Raw genomic sequence first — 19,610 nt, 5'->3', positions numbered from 1 at the left:
TGGATTTTTCTAGAAATTTGTCCATTTCGTCAAAGTTGTCAGACATGGCGTGAGGTTGTTCATAAAATGCCCTTTTGTGTTTTCCTGACTGTGCTTTTGTCCTGTTGCACTCCTAATTCTTCGTGCGTTTTAGAAAAACAGTCTCGCCAGAGGGTTGTCTGTCTTCATTAGTCTTTTTAAAAACCAACTTTTGGCTCTGTTGATATATTTTTTCGGTTTGTTTTCCATTTTATGAATTTTTAGTTTTCATTGTTTTCTGCCCTGTAATTTGTTTGGCTTTAAAATCCTCTCGGGCCGCACGGGTGGCTCAGTTGGTTGAGCATCCGACTTTCAGCTCAGGTCATGATCTCACGGTTCGTGAGTTCGAGCCCCACGTTGGGTTTGCTGCTGTCAGTCCAGAGCCCACTTCCGACCCTCTGTCCCCATCTCTCTGTACCCCTCCCCCATTCACACTCTGTCTCAAAAATAAACAAATATTTAAAAATAAAATAAAAGTTCTACTGTCTTTTGTCTGATTTCTTAAGTCTGGCGCTTAGCTCTTTAGTCCCAAGCTAATGTCAGCATTTCAGGCCATGCCTCCTAGGTTTTCATATATGCTACTTCTGTTGCCGTTGGGTTCTAGAGTTTTCAGCTTTCCTCATTTAGCCTGTGGGCTGTTTAGAAGTGGGCTATTTGAAGGGTGCCCGAGGGGCTCAGTCTTTTGAGTGTCTGACTTCGGCTCAGGTCATGATCTCCATGGTTGGTAGGATCGAGCCCCGCGTCAGGCTCCATGCTGACTGTGCGGAGGCTGCTTGGGATTCTCTCCTTCTCTCTGTTCCTCCTCGACTCGTGCTTTCTCTGTCTCTCAAAATAAATAAATAAACTTTTAAAAAAATGGGCTTTCTGAAACTTTTTTTATTTTCGTTTTAGAGAGAACAGGCGTGCACACGTGAGTGAGCAAGGGAGGGGCAGAGAGGGAGAAAGAGAATCTTAAGCAGGCTGGGTGCCTGGGTGGCTCAGTCAGTTGAGCATCCGACTTCAGCTCAGGTCATGATCTCGCAGTCTGTGAGTTCGAGCCCCGCGTCAGGCTCTGTGCTGACAGCTCGGAGCCTGGAGCCTGCTTCCCATTCTGTGTCTCCCTCTCTCTCTGCCCCTCCCCTGCTCATACTCTATCTCTCTGTTTCTGTCAAAAATAAATAAACATTAAAAAATTAAAAAAAAAAAAAACAAAAGCAGGCAGCACGCCCAGCATGGAGCTTGACACAGGGCTCGATCACAAGACCGTGAGATCACGACCTGAGCCGAAATCAAGAGTTGGACACTCAGCCGGCTGAGCCTCCCAGGCACCCCGGAAGTGGGCTCTTTGGCCTGGGTTTTACTGCACTTGCACCTGAGACTGGAGACCATGGTTTGTGTGGTCACAGGGCAAGCAGGTCGGTGGACGCTCCTCCTGGGATGAGGTCCATTTGCCCCAGGGCAGGGTGGCTACTGTGATACAGGGGTGCTGTCGGCCCAGGGGCAGGGTAAAGGGCTAGCGCAGGCTCTAGTTCCAGCTCCTCTCGCTACTTACAGGGGCGAGACAGGTATACGTGTAGCTGAGCGGTGACCCTGGGCGAGTGCCCCGGTCTCCAAGGCGAGACCGTCTAGGCACTGCCCCCAGCTTCTCCTAACCGTGCCTGTTCCCTCTGCCGCAGGGCGACCTGGCCAAGAAGAAGATCTACCCCACCGTCTGGTAAGCATGTCCCGTACCGTCCCACTGCCCCCGGCCCTCCCGACCCTCCCCGCCCTGGCCACAGCCGTGCTGTGCCCTCAGGTGGCTGTTCCGCGACGGTCTTCTGCCCGAAGACACCTTCATCGTGGGCTACGCCCGCTCCCGTCTCACAGTGGCCGACATCCGCAAGCAGAGCGAGCCCTTCTTCAAAGTGAGTGGCATCTGGGGTCTCCGTGAGGGACATGCCCCCTTCCCATCCCATCACAGGATGCCCTTTCTTCCACGTACTCCTGCTCTCTGGGACAGGACCCTTTGTCCCCTGCCGTGGCCAAGGCCAAGGCCTTGTTAGGAAGATGGCTTGGAGGCGCTCATGCCCTCGCAGTTGTCATCCTTGCCTCCCGCCAGGCACACACACTGCCCTGGCACACTGGTGCACAAAACCCTGCCGGCCCGAGAGCCCCATCTCCCAGTCCCCCTCTGACCCAGATATACCAGGTCCCCCCGGCTGCGCCCCCCTCCCCCCGGGGCCAGGAGCCGAGAAAGTCTCTTCACCGCAGAAATCTTACAGATCTGCCTTTCCCAGCACACCGCAGTTTGGTGTGGTGACTTGGGAGAGAGATCTCTCTCCGGTGTGTTTCTCCCAGGTCACAGTTTCCTGGACTCTAACTTGTGTCTTAGGGCACAAGGCCCCCAGGGGTGACCGCTGGGCCCCAAATCTTGCAGTGTTCATGCTGCCTCAGCCTCCCCCCGTGGGCATGCAAAGCTGACAGGATGGGGGTGTACCCGGCGTGGAGCTAGGATGACTGACCGCTGAGGGAGCCCGCCCCGGCCGTGGGAGGACAAAGGGAGGGCTGGCGAGGGGCAACGTCCCTGGCTCCGTCTTTCTCAGGCCACACCGGAGGAGAAGGCCAAGCTGGAGGAGTTCTTCGCCCGCAACTCGTATGTGGCTGGCCAGTACGACGACGTGGCATCCTACAGGCGCCTCAACAGCCACGTGAATGGCCTTCACCAGGGGCCGCAGACCAACCGCCTCTTTTACCTGGCCTTGCCGCCCACGGTCTATGAGGCGGTCACCAAGCACATCCATGAGACCTGCATGAGCCAGACGTAAGGCTTGTCTTTTGCCCTCCCTGCCTGCCAGGTGTGCCCTGTGCTGGTCTGGCCTGCCCTGGCGGTTGTCCAGAGCCCCTGGGCCAAACTAGTCTCCGGAGTCGGAAAAAGGTGGTGACGCTTGTTTGTTCTGCGCACGAATTAGCTCCCCCCAGAAGGCAAAAGGGTATAAATACGGGTGCTTTGTAATAGCATTTACTGAAAATGCTACCCCACTTGTTTACCCTGAAGATCCTCGTGCCACTCGTGGTCCGTCTTGCTAGAAATCCAAGTTTCCTTGGCAGCTATGCCTGCCAGGACCACAAGGTGGCAGTGTTGCTCCACAAAACTCCTGCTGCTGGTTCCTTGTTCTCTCGGTTTTTTTAGTGCTTTCTAAGGTCACCTTCGTGGCCACAAGGTGGCAGCATAGCTCCACAAGCATGTTGCTTCCTACAGAACACCAGTCCTGGCAGTGCCTCCTTCCCAAAGCCAGTCGTCTGTTTCACTTTGCCTTGGTTTTGAATGCAAAATGCCACGTTAACTGTCCGTGGGAAATAGCAAAGAAAGGGACCTTTATTCATTTTAAAATCCATGGAGACAGCTGTGCCCCTGACATCCGCTCCCCGCCCCATCCCCCAACTAGCTCCCAGGCCACTCCTGAAGATCCAGTGTGGGGCTGGAGGGGAGCGGGATCCGCTGGACGGAGCACTCTTGCTAGTCAGCAGCGGGTCGGGCCGGAAGGCTTCCGAGGAAATTTTGAGCGTGGCATTGAGGGCCGCAGACGACGGCTGTCCTCGGGTCTGGGGGCTGTGTGCCGAGGTGGGGCAGGAGGCCTTGCCTAGCAGAGCTTCACTGGTCATCTGAGAATGCACAGGGGAGGGAAGGCTCTGCCTCTCCTTGAGGAAGGGACCCTGGGGGGTGACAGGGTTCTGGCCCCCGCTCCCCCAGGACGGGTATGGGGTGATGTGGCTCTGGGTTCCCACAGAGGCTGGAACCGTGTCATTGTGGAGAAGCCCTTCGGGAGGGACCTGCAGAGCTCTGACCGGCTATCCAACCACATCTCGTCCTTATTCCGTGAGGACCAGATCTACCGCATCGACCACTACCTGGGCAAGGAGATGGTGCAGAACCTGATGGTGCTGAGGTCCGGCCAGGGCTGGGCAGAAGCCATGCAGCTGGGGAGGCGGGGGAGGGGGGAGGGGGGGCGGCCGGGGCGGGGCCGGGCATAGGGAGCGGCGGGGCCGTCCCAGCCTGATGTTGCCCTGGCGATGCGGTGCCGCCCTCCACCGTGCGCCTCCTGCAGATTCGCCAACAGGATCTTTGGTCCCATCTGGAACCGGGACAACGTCGCCTGTGTCATCCTCACTTTCAAGGAGCCCTTTGGCACCGAGGGCCGTGGAGGCTACTTCGATGAATTTGGGATCATCCGGTGAGAGCCTGTCACCCTCCCTGTCCTGGGGGCTTCTCCTCCCCCCTCCAGGTTCACATTCGTGGGTGGGTGTGTGAGTGGTCAGTGGTGACCGTGAAGTGATGGTTCACTGTTTCTTTCCTTGACTTGAGGTGACGTCCAGGGGTAGCCATGGGCTCGGAGCAAATGTCATAGCTTGTTGCTAGCAAGCCATGTCTGAGGTGCCATGTGCCTGGGCGCGGCCGACGGGGAGGGGCTGGGGTGAGCCCACGCCTCCCCCCTTCCTCCCAGCCTGGAAGCCCCTGACGTGCGTTGCGCGCACTCTTCCCTCTGCAGGGACGTGATGCAGAACCACCTCCTGCAGATGCTGTGTCTAGTGGCCATGGAGAAGCCCGCCTCCACTGACTCGGACGATGTCCGCGACGAGAAGGTGGGTGCAGGCGCACCCTCCTGGTCCCTGCTGCCGGCCCAAGAGCAAGAAGCCCAGGATGTCACGTCCCAGGACCGATAGGACCCGTGGGCAGTTCGGCGCTTAGCCTCTCCCTCAGAAAAGAGGAGAGCGGGTCCAGGTGGCCCCAGAGAGGCCTTGGGTGGGAGGCCACGGCCACGCCCCTCGGCAGGGTGTGCGCAGCTGGCCGGGCACCAGCCCCTGTCCGCACAGACCGGGCAGCCCTGCGGGAAGCCCACCCACGGTCACACGGCCGCCTCGGGCCGCTGTCGTCTGTCCTCTGCGTGGCTGCTCCACCCCGGTACCCAAGGAGCTCCCCACCCCCCCCCGCCCCGGCTCTCTTCCAGGTCAAGGTGTTAAAGTGCATCTCCGAGGTGCAGTCAGAGAACGTGGTCCTGGGCCAGTACGTGGGCAACCCCAGCGGAGAGGGCGAGGCCACCAAAGGGTACCTGGATGACCCCACGGTGCCCCGCGGCTCCATTACTGCCACCTTTGCGGCCGTCGTCCTCTACGTGGAGAACGAGAGGTGGGAAGGTAGGTGGCATCTCCGGGCCTGGCGGGCGGGCGGGCCAGCGTCTACCCAGGGAGCCCTCGTTCCCGGGGTGTGACCCGCTTGGGCGCGGCAGCCAATACACGTGGGGCGCCGGGCCCGAGGGGCGCTGGGCGGGAGAGGCCGCCTCGCCGCACACGTGCGCACTCGCCTTCACCCCCACGTCACGCTCGTTCACACAGCCCCCGCCTCACCCCCTCTCTCGCCCCCTCACGCGCGCTCAGCCTGGGCCGCTGGGGCAGCGGGACCTGAAGTCGGCTCCGCCCCAACCAGGGGTGCCTTTCATCCTGCGCTGCGGCAAAGCCTTGAACGAGCGCAAGGCCGAGGTGCGTCTGCAGTTCCGCGACGTGTCCGGAGACATCTTCCAGCAGCAGTGCAAGCGCAACGAGCTCGTGATCCGCGTGCAGCCCAACGAGGCCGTGTACACCAAGATGATGACCAAGAAGCCTGGCATGTTCTTCAACCCTGAGGAGTCCGAGCTGGACCTGACCTACGGCAACAGATACAAGGTAGCCACGCGCCCTGGGGCGGGGGGGCAGCGGGGGGCGGCCGGCGGGGGGTGCGCGTGCATGGGCGGCCTGAGTACGACCCCCTCCCTGTAGAACGTGAAGCTCCCCGACGCCTATGAGCGCCTTATCCTGGACGTCTTCTGTGGGAACCAGATGCACTTCGTGCGCAGGTGAGGGGCGGCCCCGGGGCCCACAGGGCAACCCGCTCCCCCACTACCCCGGGAACGACGCCAGAGCCACCCTATGTCCCCTCAGTGACGAGCTCCGGGAGGCCTGGCGGATCTTCACGCCGCTGCTGCACGAGATCGAGCGCGAAAAGCCCCAGCCCATCCCGTATGTTTATGGCAGGTGAGGCGCCGGGGCATGGAGGGGGGAGGATGGGCTGGGGGCAAGGGACACGGGGGCCAAGGGCTCCCTCACATCTCCGCTCTGCCTGTCGCTCTCTCAGCCGAGGCCCCGCGGAGGCAGACGAGCTGATGAAGAGAGTGGGCTTCCAGTACGAGGGCACCTACAAGTGGGTGAACCCCCACAAGCTCTGAGCCCCAGGTCCCTGCCCCACCCACCGTGGCCCTGTCTGTCCTGTTCCACCCCGAGCCCACGTCGGGAGGGCTTCAGGACCATAAGTCTCACATTCCTGGCCCCTGGCCACCCTGCCCGCTCTGTGCCACCTGCCACCCTGGGCCTAGCTACATTCCGCAAGCACCACGCACTCAAGACTCGCGCCATGACCATCCCTAGCTGCCACCAGCCTTTCCTGAGCCACCTCTGTCTGCGGGAGTGAGCCCCAACAGGAGGAAGTGGCGTGGCTTCTCTGCCGGTCTGGGGCTGCTCCTACCAAGACAGGAGGGAGGGATGGCAGGGAGGGGCGGCGGGCAGGCCACTCCACACTCCCGCCGGCTCTGAGTGAGCTCCTCAGAACAGGGGCGGGGCGGGGGGGCGAGCGCTTTCTCACCGGTCTAGGTCTCCGTCTCCGTGCCGCTTGACATTCCTGGTCACCTGCTGGGAGGGACCTCCGTGCCGCCCCGCCGTCCCCTGTGTCATGGGCCCCCTGAATGTCCCTCCGCCCCACCGGCTCCCCCCGCCCCTCCAACTCCGCACTCCACGGCCCACGCACCTACGGGGGGCCCCCTCGCCACTGGAAAAGCAGAAACAGCAAGGGGCACTCACCGTCTCAGCCCCCTGCCATTAAATCCACAGACAGACCCGTCTGCTCCCTGGTTGTTTCCTTCCTGCCACTCGCAACCATGGAGGAGGCCACCTGCGCCTGATGCTGGCCCGTTTGGTGGAGGGCCCGGGGCCGCCCCGTTTTTGTCACCCACTTCCCTCCGCGGTGTGGGCTCGGGACCTGGGCCGTCAGCCCTGACCCCGGGTGTAGCTGTGGCCAAGCCCTGCGTCCCAGCTGCCTCCTGAGCCCCCTGTCCCATCTGTGCACCGAACGCTTCCATGCACTCGCTGCCCACGTGGGCATCCGCCCTGACGACGTCCCCGCCCCGGCCGGCTCGCTTAGCAGAGCGGCTGGGGGCCGTGTACACACGCCGCCGGTGCATGCTGGCGAGCGGGATCTGGGCACGAGAGGCAGAGGGGGTGCTGGGGGAGGGCGCCTGTAACAAGGCACCACGCCCGATGGGGTGGGGGGAGCATAAGACAAAAGACTTTTATCCTGTCACAGTCCTGACGCCAGAAGTCTGAAACCCACGTGTTGGCAGGGCTGCGCTCCCTCCGAAGACTCTAGGGGACGACCTTGCCTCTTCCGCGTGCAGGTGGTGGCCAACATCCTTGGCCTTCCGTGGCTTGTACACACATTACCCCTGTGTCTGTCTGTGTCTCCACACGCCGCCTGGTGTCTGTGCATGTACGGCTCCTGCTTTCCCTCCCGAGGACACCGGTCTTGTTGCATGCATTCAGGGTGCGCTCGGCTCCAGCACGGCGTCAGCCTGGCTTCCCTTGGTTATCTCTGTAAGCGCTCTGTTTCCAAACAAGGCCACGTGCCAAGGATCCAGGTGGACACAGATCAGGGGGACCGCTGTTCATCCCAGTACACTCCCAACAAAGGCAGCAGCCCCCAGTCGTTTCCGCCACCTCCCCCAGCTCCGCTCGGCTGAGCCACAGGGACACGGCAGGAAGCAACACTGCAGTCCCTGCACTCGTGGCCTGGGTTCCACTAGATGCAACCAACCAGAAACAGAAGGACACCACGATCAGGTGCTGGTACATTTTGCGGAGGGAACAAGGGGCCCAGAAAGACACCAGGGGAGGAAGGTTCCACTCCCAGGGAGGTGAACACGTATCCCGGGGCCTTGCGGCTGGCCTGCTCCCTGTTCCGGGAGGGAGAAGGCCCTCGGGCTGTTGAGGGCATTCAGCTGTGACCCCTCCCTCCAGCTTAACTCGTGCCCCACTTGGGAGGCAATCGGTTGCCCAGAGCTTTTCGCTCCAACCGTCTAGGCCCATTCCTGCCTGCCACCGAGAAGAAGCAGCCAGCCTTAGCTCCCGCATAGCCCCCTCGCCCGGAGCTGGGATGGTAGTAGCTGGGAGCCTGGGTAGGGAGAGGCCAGTGGAGTGCAGTGTGGCAGGCAGATTGCTGACTGCGGGGGGACAAACCAAGGCTCCCACCCGCGACTCTGCAACAGCAGTACAGAGATGAAACCCCAACGGTGGGCTGATCTGTTCCCCCCACATATGCTAGGGTAGTAGGTCACCCCTGGACACATGACCTGCACCCTAGGGTGCCGTCTCCACCCTCCCGCCCCCTCCTGAAGCCAGGGAAAGTGGCACACCTCCGATTAAGGAAGGGGGGAGGTCACCGAGTTCACTGGAATAGGGATAGGGTACGGACAGATCACAGAGCCTTGAGTGCCAGCTGGGTGGGAACTGGACCTCAAAACCTGTCCTGCCCCAGGTCCGTGCAGAGAAGCTGAAGACTCCATGTGGACGGGGTTGTAGGCCAGGCTTCAGCCAGAGGGCAGTGGCGTTCACCCTTATTTCTAGTGCCTGTGGCCTCCTGGAGAGGGGGCAGTGGCAAAGGCTTCCCCAGGAGTCAGTGGGGGCCAGCCTGGGAACTCCCAGGCTCTCCTGTAACACTTTGGCTCCCACGTGGCTACAGAGAGTCTTTGTCCTTGGCTGTGGTGCAGCCACAGTGATGGGAGGATGAGCTGAAATGACAGGAGAGGGCCGGGCCCCGGGATGGTGGCCCCGAATGGGGCAGAATGGGTCCCTCCCTGAAGATTCTGCCGTGCCTTCCCCCTGCTTCCCCCCAGGGGGTGCTGCCCTGCCTCCTCCAGGGGAAGAGACATCTAAGTCTGCTGCTGCTACCCTGGCCCATCCTGCAAACCTCAAATCCTCAAAATACGGATATGAGGATAATTTCAAGCCCTTGGTGATGGGGAGGAGTCAAATAACTGAGGGTGCGGGAGTCCTTCCTGACCCCTCAGGGATCTTCAAGTTCAGAGTCCTTTGCAGTGCCACACAGGCATTCATAGACTGAGGAACCCAGCAGAGCTGGATTCTGTCGACAGTCCTCCTGGGTCCCCAGGTCCCCTGGGGACCGTGCTGGCATGGCATGATCAGGGAGGGTGCTCCTGGGGGGATCCACACAGGGGCAGCAGCAGGAGGCCAAAGTAGAAGAGGGACACAGCTCCAGGGCCAACAGCACAGGATGACCATGTGTGAGCACGGAGGGAGGAGTGTTGGGGCGTCCCAATCTCCTCGTGTTCTGAGTGTCTCTCCTGCGACAGGCACGTGGGCCCAGGTGACGACAGTCAGCTGACATTTCAGATGTAGGTGCTACACTGGGGCAGACATAAGGGCCCTGCTGGTGACATTCACCTGTCACCTGACCTCTGGGTGCCTCTGTGGAACAAAGCGGTGAGGGCCCTGATGAGGACAGTCGACTGTCCTCTCAGCCCTAGGAGCCTGCAGTGGGGACGAGGCATGAGATCCCGGGTAAGGACATTAAGCTGTCACTTTCACTCTGGGTAGCAACATTGGTGCTGGGGTATAAGTGCTTTCAACTGGCGCTGAATGTCTACACTGGGACAGGATGGGAGCACCTGTGTGAGGCCGACCAACAGTCCTGAGCTCTGGGGCCCTAAGTCCTGGGTCCGAGTTCCAACATTCAACTACCATTTACGTTGATCGTACTCTAGGGCAAGGCTTGGAGGTCAGGTGTGGAGAGCCCCCTTTCAGCTCTTCGTGCCTATGCTCGGGTGAGGGGCAGGTGTGGGCACTGAGCGGTTACCTCAGGTCTGGGTCCCTACCCTGAGGCAGAACGTGAGAACCCGACACGATCCACAAGTAGCACGTCCGAAATGAGAGCTACACAGGCAGGGGACGCGAACCCCGCCGGAAGGCACGCCAGTGCCGCCTCAGTGCTGTGGCCCCAGGTGACAACAGCATTCGAACGAAAGCCCATGTCTGTATCCTGTGCTGGAAAGGAGAATGAGGGACCGTTGAGGTCATTCAGGTGTCACTTTAGCTGTGGGTTATTAAACACAGAGGTCTGAAGGACTGGGCGGGGGGAAGCCAATTGTCCCTTCAGCTCTGGAGTCCCGCACTGTGGCAGAGGTGAGGGCATTCGACTGCCACCTGAGATCCGGTTGCCCAATCTAGAGGCCACAAGGCCCGGGTGAGGGGGTCTACTGTGGGGTAGAAACCCGCAGGTTGGGAGGCGGGCCGCTGACTGACAGCTCCATGGCCAGTTTCTACGCTGCGAGAAACAGAGGAGAGATCAGTTGAGGATATCAGCCGGCACATCCACTCCAGATTGCCTACGCTGAGGCAGAGGCAAGGGGACCCAGGGAACAACAGTCAACTGGCGCCTCAGCTGTGGGAACTGTGCTGGGGCACAGGTAAGAGGGCCCACCGGAGTCATTTTCTCTCCTTCACGCTGGCTGCCTGTGCTGGGGCGGCAACATGAGGGCCTAATCCTCCGTATGTCTGGGTTGAAAAACAGTCCCCAAGAAAACAAGGGAGTTGTGCAAGGCTGTCCCACAAGGCCCCGAAGACCTGAAACTGAATGCCAGGCTTCTGGCCCATGACTTATGTGGTGCCTGTGGGGATGGTGGGTGTGCCTCAGGACCCTCAGGGGGACTCATTAAAGCAAGCGTTCCAAAATGCGTGCTCTGAGCAAGATGTAAACAGTGGCCTCTCTGAACTACCAGTCTGGCAGATGCCCCTCGTCCGGTTGGCAGCCCAGGAGCTCCGTCCTGGGCACCACGGCTACAAGCATTGCAGGAAAGAGCACTGAGGAGAGCACTGGTGTTTGACAGATGGTCAGCATTATGTCTGATACCAAATTCCGTGGGAAAAAAAAAACAAACAAACAAACCCGTGCCTGCAGCAGCCAGGGCCTAAAACCGATTACTTTGATCTTGTGTGTTGCGTACACCAGTGTAGACGGTACTGGGTTGTAACCAGAGCTGTCACTGCCTAGCTCTACAGGCTTTGTCTGTATTTTGGATTCTTTCCTCATGAAGGCTTTGTCGTGGGGTCATTGGGTCAGGGGGCACAGGTGCCCCCCCCCCCACCGCACTCTCATGCCACCCAGGTGCTGTCGTCCAGAAAGAAAGATGGGTCCCCCTGACAGCGGGTCCAGCTCTCCCGGTGCAGGAGGTGATTGGGGTGCACTGGGCGGTGGCAAAGACGCCTTCCTGAAGGCGCTGAGGGGAGCGGACCCGAGTTTTCCAGTATCCGAGCCAGGTGAGAGACCACGTGAACGTGCTTCCATCTAGAAAGCCGACTGTGAGGAAAGGCATCGCAAGGCTGAGCTTGGTGGCCTCTGGCTCGTCACCTTCCGGTATTTTCCCCGGTGGACTGTTCTATACCTCCTGGTTTCTAAAAGAGACACATACCAATTTTGAAAGAATTTCTAATTAAGACCCCAGATACATCCGCTTCATTCGAGGCTTCAGAAATCCGACTGCAGGGCAGGAGTGCAACCCCAGCCCTCGAAGCCTAGGAAGGCCGGCTCGTACCGCCTTAGAGGAGTCTGGGGGCAGGTTTGTACCGCGAAGCACGCGTGGATCAGGAGCGCGACCACACGGCTCCTCCCATTTGGAGGCCTGGGGACCCCGCCGGAGCGCCTTCCGAGGCCGGGCCGGGGCGGGCCCCTCCCACCCGGCGGCCAGAGCGGGTGGTAGAGGCGGGCCTGTGGGCGGGGATGCGTTGAGCCCGGGGGCGGGGACTCCACCGCCTCCTCTCCTCTGCCAGCCCCGCGGCGGGGGCGGTACCGGCGGGCTGTGGCCCCGCCCCCGGGCCGCCATTGCCGGGCCTGTCGGACCGAGCTGCGCATCTCCCTCGTCTCCCCTCGCGAGCGGAGCCGGGCGACCGGCCTGACAAGGCTGCCCACAACCCAGCTTGCATCGCCCCACGGGCCAGGCAAGTCTCCACCAGCTAACCGGCGTCGTCCGTCCCCAGCCTGGGAAGGGCGACCTGAGCACGGGGCCTCCCATGGGAGGAGGCCTCCGTCCGGGCGAACCAGCTTTACTTCCCGGGTCCAGGGGCTCCCGTGGGCACGGCCGTGAGCCGACGGGTTCCTGAGGACCTTCTTGTCCCGACAGGGCCTTTCTGCGCGTGCCCGAGGAGCCTGGCCAGGTGGTTGGACGAACAAGCCGGTGCACCGGTCGCGTCCACCCAGCAGCGAGGACCAAGCACAGGCTCACGCTTGTGTTTTGTTGCCCCCAGAGTGCAGGGTCCCCAAACACTGCACCTGCCGACGACCCCAACCCCGCGGGAGAAGTGGACATGAGGTTGGCAGGTGGGTGGCGTCCAGAGTGATTGCAAAGGAGTTGGAAAGGGGATCGCCCTGGCGACCCAGGTGTCCAGAGATCGGTGTCTGGAGGTGCCCTGATGGACCACTGAGTGTGGTTTTGGAAACGGAGAACCCTGCACAAAGTGTCATTCTATGACCTTGAGCAAATCCTTTCACCTCCCAGAACTTCAAGAACTGTGAAAGGAGGATTAAGATAGTCGATTTGTCCCAACTCGGATAACCGGCCGCTGTGGCCGCTGTCTGAGAAAATGAGTTGTGCGAGAGGCTTCGCGGAGCATGGCGGCTAGCTCGAGGGGGCGGGGTGTGCTACCGGGGAGGCGTGGTTTCAGAGGAACTCAAGAATTGCCACTTCAGACCTCCTAGGGTTGCAGCGTTGTAAATCTATCCTCGTGACAACTGGCCGGTGACGGACTGGATGGGAAGTTACGGCCTCAAGATCAGTCAGGGCTGCAGCAAGAAAGGAGGCGGTTAATTCAGGGCCGGGACTTGATGAGGGCACGTATAGGAGAGTAGACTGTATGTAGGGAAACAGGGGCACATGGAGCTTTTCAGTGGAAAATAGATGAAGATCATTTGAGCAACGAGGCTGACGAGCGTCCAGATGGGGTTAGAATGTGCTGTCTGAGAAGCCAGTGGACAAGTATTTCCAGCATGGGGACCCACAGGCGACTCAGGGAGCTAACACCAGGAAGGTCATAGGTGGCCTTGACAACAAGCTGCCTTGATGGGGTGATGTAGACAAGGCCAGGCTGGAGTAGGTGGGGACACAGTGTAAGGTGACATGCAGAAAGAGGCAGTGCAGATGCCTTTGGACATGCTAACTGGGAAGATGAAGGGAGGAGAGAGAGAGGCCATGCTAACTGGGAAGATGAAGGGAGGGGAAGATGAAGGGAGGGGAGAGAGAATCACAGGATGGGGCTGTGATTCTGAAGGAGCCCCTTTGCTTCGGTGACTTCTTACAACGGGAGATGTTGAAGGTACAGGAGAAAGAGCAAGATAGAGCGAATGGGGACTATGACAAGAAATCTGCGCAAGTAGGAGACCTCAGGGTCCAGCTCCCGGCAGGTGAAGGAACAGGTCTTCAAATTGAGTAGGGACCCCCTCCTCCATCATAACAGGAGAAACAGGACACGATGGATGGCACAGGAATACACTGGTAACCTCAGAGGCCAAAAGTTACAGGGCTCCACAGAGAACCCAGCTCCCAGCCTGGGGCTCTGTTTCCTCCATCTACCTGCCACGATCTCAAGTTCCTGTCCCAGGCCTGCCGGGTGGCAACAGGTCCCCACCTTCTTCTTCCCAAGGGGGCATGGAATTCCAGTCCTGAGAGGCCCTAGGGTCATTCGGGAGCTCACTGGCAACTGAGGTGGCCTTCCTGTGTCTGTCCTGCCTCCAGGCCCCCTCCGCATTGTGGCCCTGATTGTCACCGTGGGCCTCACCTGGATCGTGGTCAGCATTCTCCTAGGTGGGCCTGGCAGTGGCTTTCCTCGTATCCAGCAACTCTTCTCCAGTGAGTGTGGGACTCTTGATTGTCTGTGGAGGTCGCCAGGGTGGCCACCCTGGCTCTGGGTGAGGTGGGTGTGGCCTGGGTTTTCTGTCTCCCTGGTGGGCCACCTCTAGCTAACCCCAGTCGGCCTCCTGACATCCAACACATTCTTCCCTCTACCACCCAGTTGTTTCATTTGGGAACTCCAATCCATGTATTTAGAATTCTGTGCCCAGTTGGGGTCACTAGTGTCTGAGAGAGGGGCAGGGAGGCTTCCGCTGAACACTGGGGACGACACCCTGGCTGCTCCCTGCAGGCTATATGCTGGGCTCTGAGATGGTGACAGGACTCTATGCCTTGTCATTGGTGACGATTCACCCAAGTACCATTTACAGTTGCAATTTACTTTCTTCCCGGAGCAGGGGGCTTGAATCTGGCTTAGCCCCTGGCCCCTGAGCCTGATCAATCCTCTACCTTGACTTCACGGTGTCAGGCCAGGAGGCTCTGCTACAGGGCCCTGGAGGCCTCCACCCTGACACCTCCATACAACTCTCTGTATCCACAGGCCCAGAGAACTCAGCAACTGCAGGTAAGCCTCCCGTGACCTCCCTGCTCCTTTCCTGTGCCCAGCCCTCATACTACTTCTCTGATACTGCTACCTGCCTTAAGGCCTGCAGGCTCTCTGTTCTCCCTTCATCCCTCCCCAAACTGGCCATCACAGCCCACTGGAGCTGCTTGCATGCTGTGAACCTAGAAATCCAGTTACTGGTAAGACAAGCATAGGATAGATGTCCTCACTGCAAGAGGGAGGAACTGGAAGGGATAAACCAGTCACCAGTCCCAGTAGGGCAAATGCCATTAGGATTCAAGGCCTGAGAAGAATCCTCTAGGGCCCAATGCTCTGTGCTCTGGATGTAACTGAACGGGGGTGAGGGGCACCCTCTGGAGTGGAGGGTGCGGTCCTACCCTCTGGGCCTGGCCCATCTCTGGCCTCGGTAGCCACCGCTCTGCCCTCAGAGCCATGCTTCTTCCTTCTGCCCCTTTTCTGTCCCTTTCAGCCCAGAACAGCACTCTTTCTGCTGGTATAAAATTCTCAAAAAACATTGTTGGTCTCTTGTGCGATTTACGAGACTCTAAGCGAGGAGATGAGAGGGCCCTCCAGATCTCTCGTGGATAAGGCCGTTTCTGTTCCTGGCTTCTACTGACATGCTTGCACGGGTCCACAAGTCGCACCCTCTGCCTCCGTAGTAAATGCTCATCCAAGCGCAGAGCCTGCTCTCGCACGTTTTGCTGTGAGCACCAAGGAGAAACCGGGCCGAGCCCTCAATACTGTGTTTGGAAACCTCCTCAACTGAGTATCCCAGTTCAATGTTTATGAGTTCTTTGCCACTTTATGAACCTTACCTCCAGGATCCAATACCATGTTCCCGGTTTCCATCGGAGACCTCACCAGAAGCGCCTTTTTAATTTTTGTTAATGTTTCTTTTTGAGAGGGAGATAGAGACACACACAGGGAGATGGGCAGAGCGCAAGTGGGGGAGGAGCAGAGAGAGAGGGAGACGCAGAAAACAAAGCAGGCGCCAGGCTCTGAGCTGTCAGCACAGAGCCTAACACGGTGGCGCTCGAACTCACGAGCCGTGAGATCATGACCTGAGCCAAACTCAGACACTTCACTGATTGAGCCACCCGGGTGCCCCACAGGAGCGCCTTTAACCTTCATGTTGCCGACGACAACGTGGTCATGATGATGTATGTGTTCTCCCCGCTCTCAAACCAGCTCTGCCCTCTTCCATCCATATTTCTACCAACAGTCCCATAAGGCAATCGAGGCCTTTTCTAGCTGCACCCCAAAATTCTACAGCCTCCCTTCATTGCCCCGTTCCAAAGCCCTTTCCACCTTTTGGGGGACTTGTTGGAGCAGCGCCCACCTCCTGCTGTCAGATGTTTCCTGGCTGTAACAAAGGAGCACGCACCACGTACACTGAGATGTTTCTTCTCCTCAGACGCGGCTTCTCCCCCAGTTCAGGAAGCCGGAAGGCTGAAGTCTGCAGGCTCCAGGGGAGGCTCCCTCCTGCCTCTTCCAGCCTGTGGGGGCCGCAGGTGCACCTTGAGCTGTGGGCACGTCCCTCCGGGCTCTGCCTCCGTCTGCACGGGGCCTCCTTTTCCGTCTCTGTCTTGTCTGTCCCTTAAAAGGACACTTGTCATTGAATTTAGGGCCACCCTACTCCAGGATGACCTCATTTTAACAAATTACATCTTCAATGAGCCTATTTTCAAATCGGCTGGTATTCGAAGGTGCTGGGAGGTAGGACTTGAACGTGTCATTTGTGGGGCACAGTTGAACCTGTAACAGAGGCCAGCCGCCCTCCTCCCGTCCTCCCACCTCTGCCGTGGGGTTCAGGCGCTCTTTTTTTTTGTCACCACTTTCCTGCAGTCGCCCTCCCAGCTGCCCCTTCCTTCCCCACCTGTGCTCTCTCCATGGCGGGGCCAAGCGAAGGCCAGCCCTCCTATCTCTTTTCTCCCACCAGTGGCAGAAAAGCCTCCCCGAGGTCCCTGTCACCTTGCGCTGAGGCCGGCGCCAGCAGGATGCAGAGTGTCCGTGGAAGTGTCCCTGGCCTTGGCCTAAGCCATGTCCCCCCACCCCCACCCCATTGGTCCCCTGCTCTGTGGCCACTCATTCCTACCTGTGGGCTGGTCCTGACCTCCCCCTCTCAGATCTCAGGTGACCCCAGGGCCAGGCCCGTGGGTCACCCCTGCTGTACCTGCCCAGAGCCACGAGCCAGGAAGTACAAATGCGGCCTGCCCCAGCCATGTCCCGAGGAGCACCTGGCCTTCCGCATGGTCAGCGGGGCCGCCAATGTCATCGGACCAAAGATCTGCCTCGAAGATAAGATGTGAGCTCCTTGCGGTGAGGGGGGTGGGAGCCTGAAAGCTAGATCTGTGAGGGACATTTGAGGACTCTGCTCCCCTCCTCCCCCCGCCAGGCTCATGAGCAGTGTCAAGGACAACGTGGGCCGTGGACTGAACATCGCCCTGGTGAACGGTGAGTCCCTGTGATGTGGGGTCAGAGTTCAGACCAGAGAAGCAGATCCATGCCATGATGTGCCACCCTCCTTCCCCACACCCTCCCCATGAGGAGGCATCTGGGTGTTCGCCTTGGCCCTCTCCTCCCTCCGCCCCACTTCTGGAAATCCACAGAGAGGCCCGGAAGAGGGTCCGTGCACACTGAAGTTTCCACAGAAGAAGTGACCCAATAAACAAAAGCAGTAAAGAACCAGAAGTTTCCAGGAAGTTGGACGGTGCTTCCTAGGGAGCCCCTGGATGGGCCGCAGCTTTCTGAACAAGGGGCATGGTGGGCATGAATGGGCAGGATGTTTGCAAAGCTTCCAGAAGGGCTGCGCCCAGTGGCCGCTGCCGTGTCCTTAGCCCGATCTAGGGTGGCCGGGATGGTATGGTGGCCTTGCCCTGGTGGCTCGCCCAGCAGGACTCTTCCCTCCCTGTCAACCCAGGGGTCAGCGGTGAGCTCATCGAAGCCCGGGCCTTTGACATGTGGGCAGGAGGTGAGTGGCGGTCATGGCCTCCTGCTCGTCGTGCGGCAGAATGACTGGGCGTCTCTCCCCTGAAGCACCGTTCTCTGTCTATTCGCCGTGGCTTCTTGAGCGCTTCCTTGGGTTTGGAAAGGGCAGGGAGAGGAACAGGTGTACGGTCATGGGCATGGCCCTGGCTTCTTGTACCAGTTTGTCCCTTTCACTTGGGGACCTTGGTGGGTGTGTCCCTGGCCTGATCCCTGCTTTAGTTTCCTTGTTTGGAGACCAAGGGTTGGTGAGGGAGGGTTACTCAGTGGTGCCCGATGCTTTGTGTTTCATGTGACCTGACACCCCAGATGTCAACGATCTGCTGAAGTTTATTCGGCCACTGCATGAAGGTACCCTGGTGTTTGTGGCATCGTACGACGACCCAGCCACCAAGTAAGTGATTGCCGAGGCCGGCCTCAGCCTCGCCCTTCCACAGCGACTGCTTATATGTCTTCCTTCTGTGCGGCAGGATGAACGAGGAGACCAGGAAGCTTTTCAGTGATCTGGGCAGCAAGAATGTGAAGGACCTGGCCTTCCGGGACAGCTGGGTGTTTGTGGGGGCCAAGGGCGTGCAGAACAAGAGCCCCTTTGAGCAGGTACGGGTGGAGAGCCTCGCACCGCAGAATAGTGTGCCTGCCCCTTCCGTTCACCCCGCAGGCTTCCCTGGATTCTGCCCCAGCACCCCTAGCCAAGGTACCCCAGACCCCTCACCGGGTGCACAGGGAGGGGCAGTATAACGTTGACCTTCCCTGTCCCATATGGATTTCACCCTACAGGGTCCTTAAATGCAAAGCTTTCGTAATGGCAAGGCTCACAACTAAGAGACCTTTCTTGCAAACATCTTCAAGATGCTCAGTCCTGTCCCGTGCTTCTGCAACCCCGATCCCCGATTCACACTGCACTGGCTTTCTCCCCCCAGCCCCTGCTGTCCTCTGACTGACCCCCCAGACCCACACATGTCAAGCCCCACGTGCGGGGCTGGGAGGCCTCAGGTGCCATCCTCCTCTTTGGTGAAACCACGGGGCTCCCCGCCCTGTCCCCCACAGCAGGACAAGGCAAATAGGCTGCTCCAGTGCTTTCTGGAAGGCTCTGGGTGCCTCAAAAGAGCAATTCAGCACTCCGAGCACAAATGCTCCCTCTGGCCTTTTTCTTCCTGAAATTTCCAGCAGCCCCTGTGGGCCAGGTGAGAGCGGGAATATTCACGTGTGCCACACACACGTACGTGCAGAGAAGCTGGCTTCTTCTACTCCACCCATTCGGTAGATGGGAAAATCGAGGTGTATTGGGACAGAGGGGGTTGTGCCCCGAGAGTGCACAGTCGGTTGACAGCAGCACACGGGGACTGCAAGCCCTGTCTGTCCCTTGTGCCTTAGGGCTGAGGCCTTGACCCCCTGCTCCCCAAACCCCACAGCACGTGAAGAACAGTAAGCACACCAATAAGTACGAAGGCTGGCCCGAGGCCCTGGAGATGGAAGGCTGCATCCCCAGGAGGACGACGGCTAGCTAGCCGGCCGAGCACAGGGACCGGGCTGAGGGGGGCTGCGTGTGCCTGGCCAGGAGAAGGCGGTGGCGGCGCCGGCGTGAGGCTGAGGCCTGACCCCACGCCCAGCCGGGAGTGCTGTCTTGCCCCAACACCTCGGGGCTCCGAAGCGGTGACGGGACCAGGTGTGACCGGTGGCGGGGGTCTCTTTGTAAAGCTGCTTCCCCGGGTCAGCCCCGCCTGATTCCCAAGCACCCGTGGTCACAAGGGCCCCGGGTGCTCGCCCCTTGCTGCGCCAAGTCTGGTAGCAGCTCCGCAGTGGGTCGGGGCATCTTCCAGAACCTCTCCATCCCAGAGCCGCTCGCTGCTCTTGGGGCTGATCCTGTTTCCAGGGTGATTCCTTCAGATGAGCCACACCCGGCTGCCTCCTGCGTCGCGCTCTTCGGGAAGGGGCCTCGTCGGAGCCGAGCCAGCCGGGGCACCAAAGTCGCCTGATCACCGGCCCTGTCGCGGCAGATGGCGGCTCCCATGCTTTGTCGGGGGCCCACCTTCCAGATGACCTCTCAATAAATTAGTGGCCCCAGTGGAATAAAGTGCATTAAGTGGGGA

The 19,610-nt window shown here is 59.6% G+C and overlaps 2 protein-coding genes across 4 annotated transcripts in view; both read left to right on the top strand.

Moving 5' to 3' along the window:
- Positions 1 to 18,212, top strand: part of G6PD (glucose-6-phosphate dehydrogenase) — a 24,953-nt gene extending 6,741 nt beyond the window's left edge. For 2 of the 3 annotated variants that reach the window (XM_030306285.1, XM_030306286.1), the window contains exons 3-13: positions 1,674 to 1,711; positions 1,793 to 1,901; positions 2,580 to 2,797; positions 3,765 to 3,923; positions 4,083 to 4,208; positions 4,524 to 4,617; positions 4,983 to 5,169; positions 5,459 to 5,694; positions 5,788 to 5,864; positions 5,950 to 6,042; positions 6,143 to 6,898. In XM_030306285.1, coding sequence (XP_030162145.1) covers positions 1,674 to 1,711; positions 1,793 to 1,901; positions 2,580 to 2,797; positions 3,765 to 3,923; positions 4,083 to 4,208; positions 4,524 to 4,617; positions 4,983 to 5,169; positions 5,459 to 5,694; positions 5,788 to 5,864; positions 5,950 to 6,042; positions 6,143 to 6,233 — 1,428 coding nt within the window. In that variant the 3' untranslated portion in view covers positions 6,234 to 6,898. Of the gene's footprint in view, positions 1 to 1,673; positions 1,712 to 1,792; positions 1,902 to 2,579; positions 2,798 to 3,764; positions 3,924 to 4,082; positions 4,209 to 4,523; positions 4,618 to 4,982; positions 5,170 to 5,458; positions 5,695 to 5,787; positions 5,865 to 5,949; positions 6,043 to 6,142; positions 6,899 to 18,200 lie in introns of those variants that run through there. The other variant, XR_003966797.1, reaches the window with a different exon arrangement.
- On the top strand, positions 11,938 to 19,610 carry FAM3A (FAM3 metabolism regulating signaling molecule A). Its single transcript, XM_030306292.1, has 10 exons — positions 11,938 to 12,066; positions 12,249 to 12,445; positions 13,857 to 13,970; positions 14,512 to 14,535; positions 16,717 to 16,840; positions 16,931 to 16,989; positions 17,456 to 17,506; positions 17,830 to 17,914; positions 17,991 to 18,117; positions 18,933 to 19,610. Exons 2-10 carry the CDS (start codon positions 12,433 to 12,435, stop codon positions 19,026 to 19,028), a joined length of 693 nt encoding a protein of 230 aa, XP_030162152.1. The 5' UTR covers positions 11,938 to 12,066; positions 12,249 to 12,432; the 3' UTR covers positions 19,029 to 19,610.

The sequence above is a fragment of the Lynx canadensis genome, chromosome X (genome assembly GCF_007474595.2).
Source record: "Lynx canadensis isolate LIC74 chromosome X, mLynCan4.pri.v2, whole genome shotgun sequence".
NCBI lineage: Eukaryota > Metazoa > Chordata > Mammalia > Carnivora > Felidae > Lynx > Lynx canadensis.
Note: the sequence above shows the minus strand (reverse complement) of the source record. Positions and strands in the feature narration are given on the sequence as shown.